The 20,476-nt window shown below is 31.6% G+C and overlaps 1 protein-coding gene across 2 annotated transcripts in view; it reads left to right on the forward strand.

Moving 5' to 3' along the window:
* Positions 1-20,476, forward strand: part of LOC126777823 (transcriptional activator cubitus interruptus) — a 101,995-nt gene that overhangs the window by 40,659 nt on the left and 40,860 nt on the right. For both annotated transcript variants that reach the window (XM_050501003.1, XM_050501004.1), the window contains exon 3: positions 9,896-10,304. In XM_050501003.1, the coding sequence (XP_050356960.1) occupies positions 10,144-10,304 (161 nt within the window). In that variant the 5' untranslated portion in view covers positions 9,896-10,143. The remainder of the gene's footprint in view (positions 1-9,895; positions 10,305-20,476) is intronic.

The following is a 20,476-nucleotide window of genomic DNA, read 5'->3' on the forward strand; positions in this document are numbered from 1 at the left end:
GTAACGTGTTCTTGGTAGAAAGTGGATAAAGGTGGGGGACTTGTAGTGATGCGAATATTAATTATACTATACTACATTGTTGTAAATGACGTATGAGATTGTGATTATACAGAATAGGTTTTTAAACTGTAGTGTATACATTTGTTTGTTCGGACTAATCTCTAAAATTAAAGCGCTTGTTAGTATTATTTTTGTTTGTATAATATTAAAATTATATAATAACGCTTAATTAGGAAATACAATCTATAGGCAAAACTGTTCATTACAATAATTATTGTACAATCAATACATTAAAGTCCCTTACCGCTTGTCTGTATGTATGTTTGCGTTAATAATTAGATTGATTAAAATAGAGAAGGTAAGGTTATCTGATATTCGTTAATTAAGACTCAAATCGAATCGTCAAAGTGTGTCTATGACATTCGCTGTGTCGATGTGAAAATGTTGTAAGGTGAATTTTTTTCTCAAACAATTTTAAATGAATAAGCCACGCTATAGAACTGAGCCAAACTCTAAACCGAATCGAATGACCTTGAAAACATTACAAATAAAAAAACTGAATATACCTTATATAAATACATTATATATACAAAATACCGAGTCGACAAATTGTCAATAAAAATAATTTCGTTTACAGTATATTATATATTTCATCAATTTTAAAACAGATTCTGTATTGAAGGCGAAGAAATATTTACAATAACGATAAAAATAAAAACAATTTAGATAAGATACAAATAAGTGTTACGTGGAAAAATTTATTCAACTTCGTTTCGGCTGTGATCCATTTGAATGAAACGCAGTGGATCTATCGACACGGTTAAGTGGATGAGTGAATCGCAAGGACCAGTCGAATTATTCTCTAAGAACAAACTTGAACATCACCCATGGAACACGTTTGCATATTTAATGAAACAAACTGATTCACCAAATTGCGATGTCTATAATGTGTTAGAAGATGTGTATCATTTTAATAATGGAATGTGGTAAAAATAAAGCACAAAGAGAATCCTTAATAGCAACATATAATGTTAATTGTATGAAAGTGGGTGCTACGCAAAGTATTCTTTGTTTTCCAACTTCGGAATCTGCGGTAGCCATATATGATTTGGTAGCTTCTTCTCGTTAGTGACTCTCTTCATACTGTAATGAATGATCTTTGTATTGTATAGGTTAATTTATGATGGGAATAACATGTCCAAATGAATAAAAGTCTCAAAAAAAAAACTTGAACATCGCAGAACATGATCGTAACATGTCAGTATTTTTTTTACACTTAATAGGCAATTGTTTGACCGTTCACTTGCCCGATCTTAAGCGTCGACACGGTCTAAGATGTATCACGCTTGCCTAAAAGATACCTGTTCACTCTGGATTTAAAGACGTTATACCAGTATGTACAGTCGTCAGTATGTGATATACGCATCAACTTAGGGTTCATGACAGTGTTCCAAATATATAAATATAATATAAGAGGCTTTGTGCACGCTCGTCTGGGTAGGTACCACACGTCAGATATTCTAACGTAAAACAGCAGTATTCGGTATTGTAGTATTTCGGTTTGAAGGGTGAGTGAGCCAGTGTAATTACAGGCACAAGGGACATAAAATCTTAGTTCCCAAGGTTAGTGGCGTATTGGCTATGTAAGCGATGGTTGACATTTCTTACAATGTCAATGTCTGAGGGCGTTTGGTGACCACTTACCATCAGGTGGCACATATGCTCGTCCGTCTTCCTATTCTATAAAAAAAAAATAACTCTCATAATCCGATGGGACGGAAATACGACACGACCGGAAAGAGTTCAGGCGCAGGACTAACGGCTTTACGTGCTTTCCGAGGCACGGGAGTGTACACACTTCCAACTTCCAGACTCCGGGCTGCTGAGAATTTTCTGAAAGAAAAATGCAGTACCTTTTTACTGGGAATTGAACCCAGGACCTTCGGGTCTGCGGCCTTACATCAAGCCACTAGACCAACGAGAAAGTCAAATATTAATAATAATTATTATTTAGTATTATTAAGTACCTAATACAAGAATTGGAGAATGCTATGTATTAAAACAGCTTGCTACCTTACCAATAAAATAAAACATTGAATTAATTAAATGTAGAATAACCGAACAGAAGTATAGACATTTATTACTATTTATGTTGGCTTGTTTTAATTATATTGCAAAATTGTACCTACTACCAGAGTTACCATATTAATGGATACAAGAACGATGAAATGATATTTCTATTCGTTAAACACAATAAATATTACACTGTTGTAAAATGAAGAAGTTTTACTTTTATACTTTGATAAATATACCACCAATAACTAGTATACCAACATACATTTTTAATATAAGATGTAAAGATAAATATAAAAATAGGTTCGGAACTCAGCTTTATTTGCATGTCAGAGTTAGGTAAAAGTATATTATATCCGTGGAGCTCAACCTTTTTTTTTTACACTGGAATGTCATGTCGCCGGTGTCCAAGGCGCCGAGTGCGCCCCGAACATCGGAATACCCACAAAAAAATCAAAATTAATCGAAATCAGTTCTGTAGTTTAGCCGTCAAAGCGTAACAGACAGACGGAGCCACTACTTTTATAATATTATAAATATTAATAATAATAAATTTATTTTTTATTCTCTCCCACAGACAATAATATTTACATTTTCTTTTTTTATAATATATATAAATACAGTTAGTATAAAAAAATAAATATTAATATAAATAACGAAATTATCATTATACTTACGTATACAGAAACTCGGTGACAACCCTACGCCTTTACCACAATTTCGCTTAGAATGCTGATCGGTTTCGAATAAGTTAATTCGGCGCCGAAATTTAGTCCCTATTAAAAATGCGTACTATATCTCCGTTCACGTTGATTGTTTTTTTTTTTATTACATTTCGGCGTCGACTACTTAATAACCTGACGCCTTTGTTACAAATGTGTATTAGCATTTCGTTAACTACTCATAGACTCTATGTTTAAAGCAATAAAGACTAATATTGTTTTTAAAATAGTTGTCTATTTTGTCATATTTGTCTTATAATTCCCGACATGGTTAGAGGAAGTGACGCATAAAATGTCAGATTCAAATTTAAGGTTAGACAATAAAAGTTTAAGTTGAAATTTATTTGTTACGATTACTTATTTTTATACGTGATTGGAAGTGACCGCGTTGATTTATTAGGGGCTCTTTTATGTGTATTTTATTACACAAAATAATAAAATCTTTTATTTGTTTTAATAGGAATTGATACAACAATACACATATCATGACTCTTAATGATTATTTTATATGGGTGTGAATAAATGAATAATTATATTAAATAAGTAATAATAATATAATTAATAATATAAGTAATAAATAAATGTCCCACTAGTAGGCTGACATCTCCTTTTAATTTTGAATCTTATTCCGTAACGAACTTCCAATGCAATTGGTTTCTTAAGAAGTATTTCTTCAAATCCTATCATGTGACGAATTATAAGCACTAATAAAGTGTACGAGAACTCGTGATGCTTGCAGGGGTTTGAATACGCAATCTTCAGTTAAGATTTACATGTTATAACCACAGAGTCTGAAGAAATATTTCTAGATATAATAGACTGATATTTATTTAAATCAATGTAAAGAAAAAACATAAATGTAAACTGGCTTATATAAAATATTTTTTTACAAGATGTCATTGTATGTCAGATTGTTGGTTAGATATTGATTCGTTCTCGTTAGAAAACTTCTGTCTATTGGTGAAAATAATTCCAGTCTATTTGTCTTGAAGAATTAAAACGCACATATTTTGTTATTAATTTTAATCAATTGTATTTAATCCAAGAATCCAAGTATGTCTTCTCATGGAGCGGTTTAACTTATTAATATTAATAAATGTTCTCTTTAACAAAATGGTATGCGTAAACTAACTGATATAACATAAAAAATCCGGAACGCGAAACGGTGAATGGACTCACTAGCCTGACAAATCGTACATCATTCATTCCTTAAAACACATTCTAAGGAATGTTTACTATATGAAGATATAATATAATGATCTTTTTTTTTATAGAATAGGAAGGCGGACGAGCATATGGGCCACCTGATGGTAAGTGGTCACCAAACGCCCTTAGACATTGGCATTGTAAGAAATGTTAACCATCGCTTTAATAACCAATAATAATAATAATAATAATAATTTATTTATTTAAGTAACAAGACTCATATACAAAATTACAAAAAATAAAATAAACACTACTATCTACTACTTATATAATTTACTGGTCCAGCCGAAACTTTACGACAGCGGTTTATAAATATACAGTCTAGTCAAACCAATGCGCCACCAACCTTGGGAACTAAGATGTTATGTCCCTTGTGCCTGTAATTACACTGGCTCACTCACCCTTCAAACCGGAACACAACAATACCAAGTACTGCTGTTTTGCGGTAGAATATCTGATGAGTGGGTGGGACCTACCCAGACGAGCTTGCACAAAGCTCTACCACCAGTAAACAACAAAATCTACAAAATTACAGATATGTTTATCTATAGCTTAATCCAATTGCAGAAGAAATTATACGATTTGCTAGTAGCTCTTCTATTATTTACTATAAATAGTTCTTGAATAATTAATCTTTATTTATAAGACTATTCAACTTAACTTCCGAAGTTCCAACGGCAATTTCAGTAACATTTTTAATACCATTTATTCAGGAATCCAATCCAATGAATACTATAGAACTCGATCGATTGTGTCACATGACACAGTACGAAAATTCATGGTTAAAGTTATATATTTGTCTTTTTCTTCCCGAAATAGAAATAGGCTTCATATATTATTGTATTGTCATCGCAAGGCCAACATTTACTTGAATACATTTCTTTTAGTTATTTTGTCGTATCGTTAAGGTAACATTTAAGATGCATTGTCCTCAGACTAGTCTTAAGATAAATCTTAAAAAAAGTGTCCGGGGGCAGTTTTTATGTTATTTTAGGAAGGTAAACGAGCAACGGTCTACCTGTTGTTAAGTTACCTTCGACACCGTTACTGTAAGAAAGCACCGTTAATGTGCAATATGTCTGAGCTGGTTACACTATTGCACTCACCGCTCAAACCTAACAATACTATAAAGTAGACAAAGTATTTTTGGGTATCAATAACTGGTGAGTAGATGGAATGACCTATACACAAAAAGCACAAAGTTTTTTTTTTAATACATATTTCACAAGCTGTATTACAAAAATTTAAATATTGAACAAATTATATTAATATGAAGTTGAAAGTTAATATCGCAAGTCATATCTTTCCACTACATAACATACTTGAAGTAGCCGGACGCGCACGTATGCGCCTCTTTTGGATCAAGGGCCATATTCGAAGCAAACAGCGTTGGAACTCATTGTAATTTATGGATGTCCACACGCTCACTACCGCGAATGTTAAGTCAAGTTGAAAGGATTAGCCGCGGTCTCAAGTGCCCCACATGATTTATTCAAACTATCCGGGTTATTGCCTATTCGTTTGTCAGGTGTTGGGTTAGTTATGGTAAGCCGAGTTAACCCAGTTCTATCGATGGGACATACCAATGAGATTGCATTTGTTGACATTCATAGTTTATTTTGTTCTAACTGAACGCTGTTTTTTATTTTGTGTAAATAAAAAAGCTAATAAAATAATAAATAAACATGTAAGAAAATATTCCAAAAACTCCATTAGAATAATTAAAATAAATAGTTACTTTTATAATTACACATATAATAAATAATACATTTAAAAAGTTTAATATAATTTCAATTTATTTAATATTTGAAATATAAAATTAATGAAATTCAATTAAATTTAAAATTATTTATCAAACCAAAATAATAGACGCACATAAAATTCGCCCGCCAATCCGACACGTGTCTGACGAATAAATTAAAATGCAGACATACGTCTTTAATAAGACGATTCGTGTTCAAATCACAGCGTTTCAAGTAGAGGCCATATCTAATGATGAGAGTATAAGTGTCACTATTGTCCACCTGACTTATATGTCGCGTTATGGAATAGATCCGTGATCGAAGGCACTAATGGCTGATTTTGACTCTCTTTGGTTGTGGCTATACGAATAATTGGCAGTGATTTGTTATTGAATATCAATTAAGGTGCGCTTTAAAGTTTGCTGTTGTGAAATTATTTTTTGTAGTTATTTTATAGATAATTTGTTAATTATTCCTCATAATTCTTAATTATGAGGAAGTGGTATTATCCGGTTGTGGAGCACTTGAATATTAGCTGGAGATTGCAGCTTAAGCGCCTTACAAGCTAAGTTTTCTTTTATTGTGTTAGGTGGACAGACTTGCAAGTAAGACGCCTGATGGTAAGTGGTTATTTCTACCAATAGATATTGGTACTGTTAAAAATATTAACCATCTCATACAATGCGCTAATCTTGGGAACTATGGTGTACATTGTTCTTGTCGTTACACTAGCTAAGTCATCCTTCCAACCGGAACACAACAATACTAAGTCTTGCTGCTGATAGTCATCTATACAAATATATGATGACAGGATGGTTTCTCCCAAAGATAAGTTTAGCATAGAGGTAAGGAATTTACAGAATTTTAATTTAATTTCGTTAATTTTTAACAACCTTAAGGTAGAAGGCGTCCAATGAAAATATAAATAACATTTATTTCAAATCAACCTATTTCTTTCATTTTATATTAAAATAATTTGACATACTTAAACCTTTCTACAATGTTGTAAATTACTATGGTAAAATAATCATATCATATTACGTATTTACTGAAAAAAAATGAGCAAATATAAACGGAAAACCTCGGTTTTTCACATCGGTCAAAAACACCTTTTTAAAGTAGATTTTGATAAAAATGCTCTAAAAGAAATGATAATAATAATTTAATAATAGAAAAACAATTTTATGAGTACAAAACCAAAGTCCAACTTCAATATCCACCTTTGGTTTTTTTAATAACCGAGCACGAGATGAATTACAAACATAAATCAAGCACATGAAAATTTAGTGATGCTTACCCGGGTTTGAACACAGAATCATCGGTTAAGATTCACTTCTACTAACCACTAGGCAATCACACTTTTTATTTATCATCATTATTAAAACGTAAAATCATTTTCTCCAGTCGGTTAATAAAGTTTAATGGTATCCTGTTTGATGAATCAATCAGCTATAAACATGTGGGATACTTATTTTCAGCTCAATGGAGATAATAAAGCTTGAGATGTATTAGCTTAAATAGCTTAAAGTCTATTTTAAGACATCATTCTAAAGCAATGATAACCGTCCCATCTGATTTCGGTCACTGCGGCCATTTGCAAAAGAGAACGAAAACTACACGGTATTTACAGTGCCTGAGTGTGTTTGTACACACAGGGTTTTTTTTTATAGAATAGGAAGGCGAACGAGCATATGGGCCACCTGATGGTAAGTAGTCACCAACGCTCATAGACATTGGCATTGTAAGAAATGTTAACCATCGCTTACATCACCAATGCGCCACCAACCTTGGGAACTAAGATTTTATGTCCCTTGTGCCTGTAATTACACTGGCTCACTCACCCTTCAAACCTTAACACAACAATACCAAGTACTGCTGTTTTGCGGTAGAATATCTGATGAGTGGGTGGTACCTACCCAGACGAGCTTGCACAAAGCTTTACCAACGGTAAAAAGACTGTCTACACTTTCATTCTCTGTTTATACTCTCGCAATCCGATGGGACGGCAATCCGACACGACCGGAATGACTTCGAGATCTGACTTATGAGCTATCTACTAGACCAACGAGGCAGAAATAAAAGATGAATTACTCACCTGTTAAACCAATTAATTGATTGATTAACCATTTTGCGAACCATCATAATTACCAAACAGCTTAATTTCAACAACTTGTAATTATATTAACGATGAGCGTTTAAAAAATATTACGACTTTTTTAAAATGTTTAACCTGAATAAGTTAAATGTTTACAATTACAGGTACAGTTAAATTTTATTAAGTTTGTCGAACTGTTGTTAATAAAAAATCAACGATAACGAAAAATCTAGAATAACTGCATCCCGTAACACCATAAGATCTAGAGGATTTCTCAGAACGTACAAAACAATTCGTCGACTAAAAAACAATTAAATCGTAATTAAGGACCGTATTGAGAGAGTCGGCATGCGCTTGCGCTTTACGGAACTCATTTTAGAGGATAGTGATGTGACCATTATATCGATACATTATTTGTTTTCATTTTGATAATATGTTTGATATTTATTTAAATGTAAATTGCAATTGTATATTTGCAATTAATTCAAACCTTTGACTTAAGAAATGTTTCGCTAAGCAGACTAATAATGCAATACAGGATTTTATGTAAATTGAACAAGTGCCATTTTATGTAACTTAAAACTAATCTTTATCATTTATATGAAAAGTAAATTTCTAAGTTCCTCTATAAGTTGTGCAAGATGCAGCAAGTCTTCAAACCTCTTAACGCTGCTGATTATATTGTTAATAATAATAATTGATGAACACCCGCAAATGTCCCATTGCTGGACTAAAGACATCTTCTCCTCTTGACAAGAAGTCTTGAGTCTTATTTTCTACGCTGCTCCAATGCTTATTGGTTACACATGTGAAAGAATTTCATTTGACACATGTAGATTTCGTCATGTTGGTTTTTCAAAATTATAAATACAATCATTGGTTAAGATTCACGGCCATCCTGGTTAATAATAATAATAATAATTGAAACCATTGAATTCGCTTGTTGAATGGTCGATAAAAGTCGAAACTCGATGCGTGCCAATTCCACTTTCGAAAACATCGTAAATCTCTCTCATCGACATTATATCGATTATCGATATTTTCGATGAATTTCTTACGGGTCTATAGGCTATGCCTTATTAAGGCAACAATGTACGAAGTACGTTTGAAACAATCACATCTTCATTAATTACGTCTGGAATTTTTCTGTGATAGCTCTTCTTAAAATGGTAGTATAAGTTAAGAGTTAAAAACGGACTCGTCTCGACAAAAACCTGTCGAATTTAAATGTTCACCATCTACAGAACGGGGCTACTTGGTAATCTTGATATGATTTCATAATTCTACCATATACGGCATTCAAACGAAATTTAATACAAATTAAACTTTTTCAATTGTTTTAAGGAATGATATATGAATTACTTTCGCTAAATGATCTCCATTCCAATATAATCTAGATGTTTTTGACGTATGTCAAAATGAAACGTTGATTTAATTAACGAATGAAAGTAGTTTTATGTATAACGTCCTTTAATTTATTTAATTGTTTCCGAAGAAGTGTGAAAAAAATCACTCTAAACTCGATTCAACCTCGATATGTGATAATGACGATCCAGTCGACTCGATTAATTAGTCGATCATGTTTTGCCATTCCCGAGACTTGTTAAGATTTAACAGTAATTAACACACATTCCGATGTTAACATTATCGTTTCGAGTACGCAAATGTCGACACGTATACTGGTAATTATTCGAATTTTTGTGTTGTTTTGTAAATATTAATATTGTTTTTTTTTTTAATAAAAACTCTTTAGTTCAAGCTTCTTAATTACGTGGGACTTAACAGGATATGAATATTAATATATATATATATATATATATATATATATATATATATATATATATAACTAATCAATAGTGACAATTGTTCTTTGTCCATCGATCGTGAAATAAAGACATAATATAGGCAATTTAAAGAAGAACAGGTCTTGCAAACAACGTGTGAACGTATTTACCTTTTTGTTAAACAACAAACGAACAACATATTATACTGTTATTTAAAATCGCAACTGAATTTAAAAGGAAAACAATTAATTTTTAATTATCTCCTTGTTTCAGGTAAAAACAGAAGAATGAGAAGCCAACAAGAAATTTGTATAATCAATAATGTACAAAGAACTTCATTGTAACAATATAATGACTATGAAAAAGAAAATGGAGTTACTAAGATTCGAGTTAACCTGACGAAAGATTTAATTGGTGCTTTATAATTTGTGATTGAACTAATTCGTGATGCTTATAATAAAACTGTAAAAGTGATTAGTTTAGTGGGACTAGGTGATGACATATTTCTAGGACTTTAAATAATGCCTGATCGGGAGTCGGTAGGAGGTCCTGGGACTGCAGGCAGCGGTGGTTTCCTACCACTACAGTTTCCCTCGGCTTTTGCGGCTTTCCACGCTTCAACGCCTCCTGGTGCTCCGGCAACAGCCATGCATCATGCAACGCATTATCATCACCACGCACAGTAAGTTTTTATTGTATTCATTACATTTTTTTTTCAGATAGCAGTCATTTCTGTTATACATCTGCTAATAAAAAAGTACCAATTAAAGTAGGAAGTTATTATCACAATAACTTTGCCATTGAATTTTGACAGCATAATGTTATAAAAATAATGTCCTTATAAAAGCATTCCTTACCCTCAATATTATTTTTTAATTTGAAATACCATCCAAGCGTTATCTGCGATACATTAACGATAATTTAAGTGCCTCTTTCTTATCATAATTTGTTGGTATTATTATCAAATTGGCTAAGTATTCTGGTATCGAATGAATCCATCTATATGCATAATTTGATTATATACGCCAGCGAGTCAAGTGTCCTTTAATATTACAACCATTTCGTGCACAAGGCTCGTTCCAAAACGCCAAGTTCGTTTATAGGACTAGTCTATAAAATAGAGTGGTTCATTAAGCATTTGTCCCTTTGCATGCCATGAGCCTATTTCATTGCATAACTGCAGCTACCTTTTCATGTACCAATTATATTCAGCCACTGAGTACGTTTTAAACATACATTCATTTATACTTAGTGTTTAACGGCTATCTTTATTTTCTGCCTTTTCAATTTTCTAGCTGATACGATACATTATTAAAGATATATAATTAAAAATCTTTATTAGATCCTTGATATTAAATTTAAATGAAGAATAATGAGAGATGATAATTTCTTTATTTTATAAAAATATAGTACTTTTGTTTAGTTCTTATTAATATTTTTAAACTGCAATAACGGACATGCGCAATCATACTGACAATATTAATCTCGTCTAACCGGACATAGCGGAGTAAAAAAAACCAACAAATCAATGAGCCACTAAGAAATGATGAACAGGAAGCCCTCAAAAGGATTGAGACGTTTATAATATTAGGGCGGACATTAATAAAAGCAGGCCGGTGATTTTCAACAAATGAGTTACTCGCTTCACTCAAAGGATATGTGATGTATGAAGAGACTGAAGTTCGTTCGGCCGGCTGATATGATTAATGTCCCCGTTGCTTTAGATGCATTTAACTTGCAAATGCTTTAAGAAATAAAACCTGCTTCACTAAGCACTTTAGCGAAACTGATTGATGTGACGTTAAAGTAGCTGTGTCCTTCCAATAACCTAAAGTTTATTATTATTGGCTCGAAAATCAATAGACTCTTTGTTAGTAAAATGAATTGCAAGTGTACAACCAAAGATCTTTTAAATCAATCATGTCAAAGAGTATCCATCTTAGATTTATTTATATCTTTCAAATCCACAGTTTAGTTAACTAGTTTTGTTGTTTAATTATAACGTTAAGTAATATATAAAATAATCAAAGTATATTGATCATACCAATGATGAATGGTAATTGGTATTCTCTGAAGTCCACTATCTCTTTGGTTTGGAAAGAATTCCGACGCCGGAAGCGAGAGCGAGTGTACCCATTAACGACTCCACGGTGCCTCATTTAACCCGCTGCTGCGATAATTGCCACCACGTGTTTATTTCCAAGCGTTCTAATTATATCACGCACAATGGGTTGGACACGATCAGTTATTTTGGCTCCGTTTGCTTCGTCAAAGTCAATTTTGTCCTGCCACAAAATAGGTGTTGCGAGTCGGCTGTCGTTTAATTCATTAGCTGGAAACCTTTGAACAGATGGATCGACATCTCTCGACATCTTGTACCTTGTCGCCCATTAATACTTAAAGCCTTTTCAGTTTCGCATCAATGATCTTTTTCACTTGTCAACTTATATGCATTCATTGATATACTGTTTACGTTGAAGCGAGATTGAAGTTAATTGATTTGTGGTTTTCTCTTTTAGATTAATATATTCTTTGAGAAAGATAAATTGGTATATAATAAAAAGTAAATTATATACCAATTTATCTACCTTAGTTTTAATAAAAAAATTAATCTAAAAACGAACTTATAATAAGGTTTGCCAGTAGAAACCTTAAAAAATAATTCATCCGTATATTTAAATCTTAATTCTATGCTTGCAAAAAAGTATTAATATTACTCCCCCAGTTGATGATTCTGATAACGATGTAGCATCTAATTTCTGACACATGTTACACAATAAACTGCCACACACGTCGAACAATATGATAATGCTTTTGTTTTAGCATTCTATTTTATATTTTCCAAAATGATTTGTGAAGACAGCGTCTACAATGAGATCGGGATGCGGGCGAGAGAATGGCGCATTGTGCCATGGAAACCATTGTGGAGACATGTGTTAGATGGAAGTTCATATAAGTGGCTTTATAGTCATTTTAATACCATTTTACCTACACGAGGACATCTAAAGTATATGGCACAGTTATTTATATAAATAATTATTATTATTTCTGAGATAATTTAGTCTATATTATTATTACTATCAACAAAACTATTATAATAATATTATCTATATACAAATTATAGGATTGATGATTTTTAATATGTAGTCTTTCTACTACTACTGTGTTACTAAAATATAGATTTTATATAAGAGAGAATTATAATATCCAACATAAATTTTAATATCCAAAACTAATGTTTACGATGTTTAGATAAAGATCCTTCTGAAGTTTAATTAGAAATTTATTGAATGTTAACTAATTCCAATTCTTTCTTCAACATTTTTCTTAAAATAAAGATTTAGTACACCGTCGTTATTTAAAATCCATCGTTGGTTCCTATTGTAGGTTGATGAGTGTACAACTCTAAAGTTCCTGTTACATTAATAGATTCAGTTTACTGCATTTCCCATTGGTCGTATGTCCAATTATTATTCTCAGAAATTCAAAAACTGTTCGAACTGAACTTAGCACGTTCGCTCTTGAGTGATTTATATGTTTGTCTTGAAGGCACGTCTGCTCGTCATGTGAAAAGAAGTAAACATAAATGTCAAAAAATTAATTACCTACTGTGCAAAAATACTAGCCAGAAATACGATGAATTTTGGTGATTTTGATTGAAACGCTTCATTGGAAATTCATTCAATCACCGAAGTTTTTGCAGAATTTAAAAGTGAAATAAATTAATAGTAAATTATAGATTTAAAACAATTGGTATAAAAACGATAATAGTCTACATTACATTAGTTCTTTAAATTGCTTCATATCCTGGATTGTATATAAAATGCTCCTGACCCTCATCCCTTAAAAAAACTTCCAATCGGTCAATCGTCCCATAAACTGGTTCCGGTCATAAATTGGTCATTCCCTGCATCCTGTTACAGTGGACTATTGTCATAACCGTTTATAAATAGATGTGCCGAGAGCTATGAGTTAGTGCGCAGATTGCTTGGTACATTGTAACTTTATTGGGCTTTATATTGCTTAGAATATCCGGGATGTTTATGGTATCGACATGGATTTAATGGTTTTTTGTCTTTACCTCATTTATTTCTTTTCATCGAATTTTTTATGTCGCTTTTCTTAAACAGATAACTTATATTAATTTTGTCAAATATCACCAGTGTTTTTAGTCATTCTCTGAAATAAACTAGATTGCATATTCAGTCACTTAAAAATCATTACTTTTGAAGGCAAACAAACATTTGTATTACATATTATAGATAAATTTATCGAGAAATATATAAGAGTACCACTGGGTTGAGATATTCCTTAAAAAAAACAATTGTAATACACAATACTTTGTTATTACTTACCTAATCTCGTATTATATAATATAAAACCCATAACCAATATGAAATAGTTGTTTCAAAAACTGAACTGGTCGGAAGACGTAAATAATATTTGGGCTAATCACTTTTAAATCATCACTGTGCATCATAGACCTCCCACTTCAGCTAAATATAGCACAGAGTATATATGTTTGTTATACATTACGTACATACGTCCAGGGTCCGCGATATCGCTTGTTTTCAAATAAAGAATTGAATAACAATTATATCTATCATTTGAAAGTTTTTGGGGTGTTCGATTTTTGAATGTTCTAATTTACACAAATCGCAACATTGACGGCCTGATTCTGTTTTTGTAATAAGTTTGTATGTGTGTCTGTCTCTTTTGTGTGTTTATTTTATTTTTATATCTCGAGGACAAATATGATTTCGATTTCAATTCAATTTCATCTTAAGCATATGCATCACGACCACCTTCGATCCATCGATATTGTTTTATAAATAATTTTATAAACTAAATTATAATTTATAGGGGCGTTGAATAAATAATTGACAAAATCGACTAGAATTTAGCCTAAAATATATCACGCACAGATACAACTTCCATATTTTGTTATATATAGATTAAGAATAATGCGCTGAACGCACTTTTAACATATTATGTAATTTATGTATGCGATGGATTTTCCTGCTTCATAAGTTAAGATTTTTCATATACCGCTTTCAATCTTGGTATTTATATAGGATTTTGGTAATCTTTTTTAACCTCTGATTATATATATTTTAGTAAATCACATAATCAGATCAGAGAAGTGTTGATACATAACTAAAACACCTTATGCTTTTCAATTTTTAATAAACAACAAAACTATGAAAATAGTTTTAGTATTAAAGTAGCTCAGAATTTAACTATTTGGAAAGTCTATATTATGCTTAAAAAGTCAACATCATCTAAATTTAAGGAACATAGGATTGTAGACTTGGTTAGCGGTGTATTGACGATCGGAGAAGTGGTTTGTTCAAATGTATGTCTTCGCTCATTTACTCGTCTGCCATCTTGATATACACTATAAACAACTAAGCTACAGAAATAACAGTCCCATGAACCGAATAAAAAATGTGACCAAGTATTAACCCCTTTTTTCAAGCGACGCATTTCCCTTAATGATACTTCTGTTTGTACGTAAAGCAAAGCACCATTACTCCATTAATTGTTTCATTTTATACGTCATTGTTCTGAACCAATACTGGATCCCATTAAATTGGTTAAAATGAAAAATAATATACAAGTACTTAATGCTTTTCCAGTATTTCAAATTACAGTAACTAAACTACATACAGTTTAACAAGGACTCAAATTTTATGATGATTAAGTTTTTATTGTTGATTTTATTTTTTTCTTGACTCTCTTGATATGATGATCTTGATTTATTTTACCGGCTTTGTGTAGTCGCCATTCTCATTAGTTACTTTACCATAAAATTTTTGTCTACTTTGTATTGCTGTTTTATGGTTTAAACGTAAAGCATTGATGTGATCTATACTTTCTGCAGTGTAAGTACTTACCATCAGATGGACCATGAGATCGTTTGTTTTCCATATATAAATACCTTAAAAATAATGCTATTTAAACTTTTTCTAATTAAAGTAAAAAGGCATAGCCTGTGAATTACCTACTGCAGAGCAATCTCCTCTTAAGGAGATAGTTTAGAGTTTATATTTTATATTTTTCCACGCTGCTTTGTGGTCGTCGTTCGCTCTTCGTTGGCAGAATACCATCAGCTGATTGCTGACGAGGTTCTCCATCGAGCACAATTTATGGAAATCTTCCCCAGATTTTATCACTTGATCTGAATTATCTGATCTACATTGTTGCCAGTAATTTTGTCAAAGTTATTAGAAACTGATAAATCTCCTAATACATAGCTTGTTGAAGCCATTAAATCGATCTGAAACTTAACACGCACCTTTATAATGAGAACAGGAATAATGGGACCAGAATCTTGCAATTGTTTAGCTACCGTCCACACGGCGCACGCAACGTTGCATGATACCGTTCGCTTCTTGATTTTTATTCGGCGTTCGAGATTATTAGGTTCTAAATTGTACTCAGATTGAATTCAACCTTAATACTACCTTAATTTTGTTGCGATTTGGGTTTATTTTTGACGTTGTTTTTTTGCTTGAAGAATTTGTGCTTCAGGAAAATATTCGCTTTAATATTTATATATATTTTTTATTTAAGAATTAGTGAAAATTTTGTTTGGTTAGTTTAAGTACGGAGTAATCTTTAATTTATATGACAAGTACTTTTCAATATATTATGACTTTTTTTTATTTTATCTAACAGATAAACAAAGAATTAAAAAGCATATTTACATTTTTAATTATTACGAATCATTCATTGATTTTATGAAAATTTAGTTTACTTACACTGTTTTTAATCCTCATTGCAGTTAGCTTCTGTATAAATAAATAGATACAATTTATATATCATACATATTAACTGCCTCGTTGGTCTAGTGGCTTGATGTAAGGCCGCAGACCCGGAGGTCTTGGGTTCAATTCCCAGGTCGGGCCAATAAAAAGTTATTGGGTTTTTCTGTCAGAAAATTCTCAGTAGCAGCCCGGAGTCTGAAAGTTGGAAGTGTGTACACTCCCGTGCCTCGGAAAGCACGTAAAGCCGTTGGTCCTGCGCCTGAACTCTTTCCGGTCGTGTCGGATGGCTGTCCCATCGGATTAGTAGAATTAGGGAATAGAGAGTGCACTTGTGTTTGCGCACCTGCGTAGTTGGCTAATCTCTCTTGAGATTGGCGAAATCGGTCTGGAGGACATACATATAACACATATACCTTCGTTCGAGATTTAAAAATATTTTTAAATATATTGTACAAATATATTCTTATTATTCATTTTGAACATAAAAATCATATTATTGAAAAAATATTGACTATAAATCAACCTCCTTGCAGGACAATTAATAATAACACATAGTGTTCGACAATTTAAAAAATATTTTTGTAAAACAACAATTGTTTGTGTATGTTCTATTTTTTCTGTAATATGTACGTACATATGTGTGTGTGAATGCCGTGTATGGGCACATGATAATATAATATTTTTTGCATTTGATTACGTTTTCAAACGTTTGAATTTTTATATTATTCCTTTTTTAAATATACGATAACATCCTCTGCTCTCTTTAAGTAAACATGTATAACTGTAATAGTAGAATAAATCGCAGCGTGTAGAAATGTAAAACTAACTCGGTAACACAATACGCTATCAAAGCGACCGTTCGGAAACATGGCACCTGCTAACATGTTTATAAAGACAACATTTTACATAGGTTATATTAGGATTTCTATATATAAATGAATATATTATTAACACTATAATTTAAATTATTCCTATCATATATTAAAATTAATGGAATTAATTATTTTATTATTATTTGTTAATGGAATTAAAAATAATTATATAACTAGGTACTTTTTAAAATATATATAAAGTAAATAACATTTATAAATTTTTTTTTATAATAACAGGCAGAAGTGACCATTGAGAAATTAAATTGATAATTTGTCTTCTTAAATACATTCTTTTTAATTATGTTGTATTGTGCACAAAGGCAATATGTTAACTATTATAAAGGCTATATATATAATATGGCTGATTTATAATCGTTTAATTTATTTAATATGTTTTAACTATATAAAAATATAAGAATACCTTGTAAATTAGTTAAGAAAAAAAAACAAAAAAAAAAACGCTTTTGTAAATTGTTTTCGGTGCTATTGGAGTAATTTTTTTTTATTTCTAGAATTTCATTAATTAAGCTATACTACTCAGAATGGATCTATTATGTATGAGTACTAATTTTCAAATACTTTTACGGAACCCGATTAATTCAGTCCATTGACAGCAATAAGGGTTTTTATGTATGTACAGAATCCTGAAAAGTGTACGAATAAAGTTTTATTTACCGCAAAAGATTTGACATTTTGCTAAGTACGTAATTTTAAAAGAAAACCTTTATTGAAATGTTATTACGATTTTATGTACCTACCTGCACATTACCTGAATGATAAAAATGTTATATCGTCGTAAAAACGCCAATTTAAATAATATAAAAATGAAACGGCTGCTTATGATTTTGTTTTACATAATTGTTTATATATCTTAACTATTATCGTTTTTCTTGTGTAATGCCTACATAATAAAACTACTGAACCATTATACTGGTGGTAGAGCTTTGTGCAAGCTCGTCTGGGTAGGTACCACCCGCTCATCAGATATTCTACCGCAAAACAGCAGTACTTATTATTGTTGTGTTTCGGTTTGAAGGGTGAGTGAGCCAGTGTAATTACAGGCACAAGGGATATAAAATCTTAGTTCCCAAGGTTGGTGGCGCATTGGCTATGTAAGCGATGGTTGACATTTCTTACCATGCCAATGTCTAAGGGCGTTTGGTGACCACTTACCATCAGGTGGCCCATATGCTCGTCCGTCTTCCTATTTTATAAAAAAAAATATACAAAACTTATGCCAGAAGATACAGTGAGTTTCGGAGAAGGTTTAAGTATATCATACTATCATATACGTATCTGCGCTTCGCAGATTCACACATTGTAAATTTAGACTTTATAGTTTAATTTTTTATTTAGACATCAATTATTATTTAATATTTATTTTCAATTAAAGCTGTATACGAAACTTAGCAAATTCGGTGGCTATATGCGTTCACCCTTTACTTGTTACAATTAAAGGTCAAAACCCTTCCAAGGGCTGACTTGCGGTCGTTAACCCAGCATCTCAATAAAAAATACCCTAGCGCAGCAACCGGGCCTTTTACGACTCATTTGGATTTTTATAACGTCTATACATATAAATATATTTTTTATTAAACACTGCGTCTGTATCTGACACCTAAATAAAAGTTGAGGAAATTTAGAGCCAGGTCTTGGCTTGTTTGTTTTCGTACACCTAATTAGGTAGCGTCTTTTATTATTCGTTTAACGCTGACGCGCGCCGTCTCTGGTATGCGGTCATTTCTTCGTGATTAATAAACAAAATGGTGTAATTAAATCATTAAATCGTATCGTATAATAAAAAAAATATAGAACGAAATTTGAATAAATATTCGTGTAACGTAGCACGTTTTTAGAACCATAGATAACCTGGCTGGCGAATGGTAGCCCTGATGCTAAGTGCATGATGCACCATCATCGCCTATGTGACATAAATCTTGGGAATTGAGAAGTTTTTACCTCGCACACCCTTCAACCTAGTTTGAAAGATATGACAATAATAAGAAAGTGCTGTTTAGCGGTAATACACGTGATGAGTGGGTTTGGTACCAATCCACGACTCACATAAGGCCATCACCACCAAATTCACCAAATAAAATTTATTATATTATGTTTACCAATTTTGTTCTTAAATATAATTAACATGAAAAAAGTGAACATAAATAAAAAAAAAAACTAAAGAAACAAAACATTACTTATATTGGTTTAATTAATTAATTTTATTACAGAGTTAATAAAAGCAGAGTTCATGCTATCACCAAGTATTTCATATCTAGCATGACGACATGTGCATAGAAAGTCGTAAACGCAATCTAAAACAGCATTTGCGTACAGAGGACAAGAGAGGTTAATATCTACGTTGACAGGACAAGGGCGAAACTATCAATATGGATGGACATTACTAATGAAATGTGCGGTGAATGCACTTTTCATCGAATCTAAGCGAAGACAGATGTAATGGAGCATTCGCTTATGTCATGCCTATTAACGACGACCACTGTCATGATTATAATGTTTAACAGAAAATTTAATTTTCGAACGAATGTATTCCAAATTTAAATTTTTATCGTTTAATTATTAGTTTTATAAATAACTTTGTAGAACTTCGCTCTGTTCTTTACTGATTGTTAAAATTTCACGCGTGGAACGTTTAATATAATCGTTTTTTTTTATTAAATTTTAAGACGTTTGCTTTATATTACTGAACGCTGGTAATGGAAATTGATAAAATTGGCAGATTTTGACTGTTATGGAAAGTAAATCTTTAATTATTTGGTCCTGCTACTGCTCAAATAATTATTTATATTTTTTGGTTACCTATTATGTGTTTGCAATTGGTTTTTTTTAACAACTACGTCTATATCCAGGGCAAGATAAATATAAATTCTCGAATTTATGAAAATACTCAATTAGATTTGTTAGTTATTTATTGGTGCGAAAAACTTACCATCGCTTCGTTTAAATATAAACCTTAAACTTGAAATGATCGACGAAAGAATCTCAGCGGGATTATTGGTTTAAAAATATTCACGTAATTTATTTTCGATGTTTAAATTATTTCTTGTTTAGTATCATGAATCGATTCTTTTTACTCATATTAAGAATGAACTCTTTGTAATCATCTTAACTAAAATATTTGTAATATTATAAGATATCGGGGGTCAAGACGAGATACCCCGTTGCATTGAAATTGATTACTTTACCTATAATTA

The sequence above is a fragment of the Nymphalis io genome, chromosome 24 (genome assembly GCF_905147045.1).
Source record: "Nymphalis io chromosome 24, ilAglIoxx1.1, whole genome shotgun sequence".
Classification (NCBI taxonomy): domain Eukaryota; kingdom Metazoa; phylum Arthropoda; class Insecta; order Lepidoptera; family Nymphalidae; genus Nymphalis; species Nymphalis io.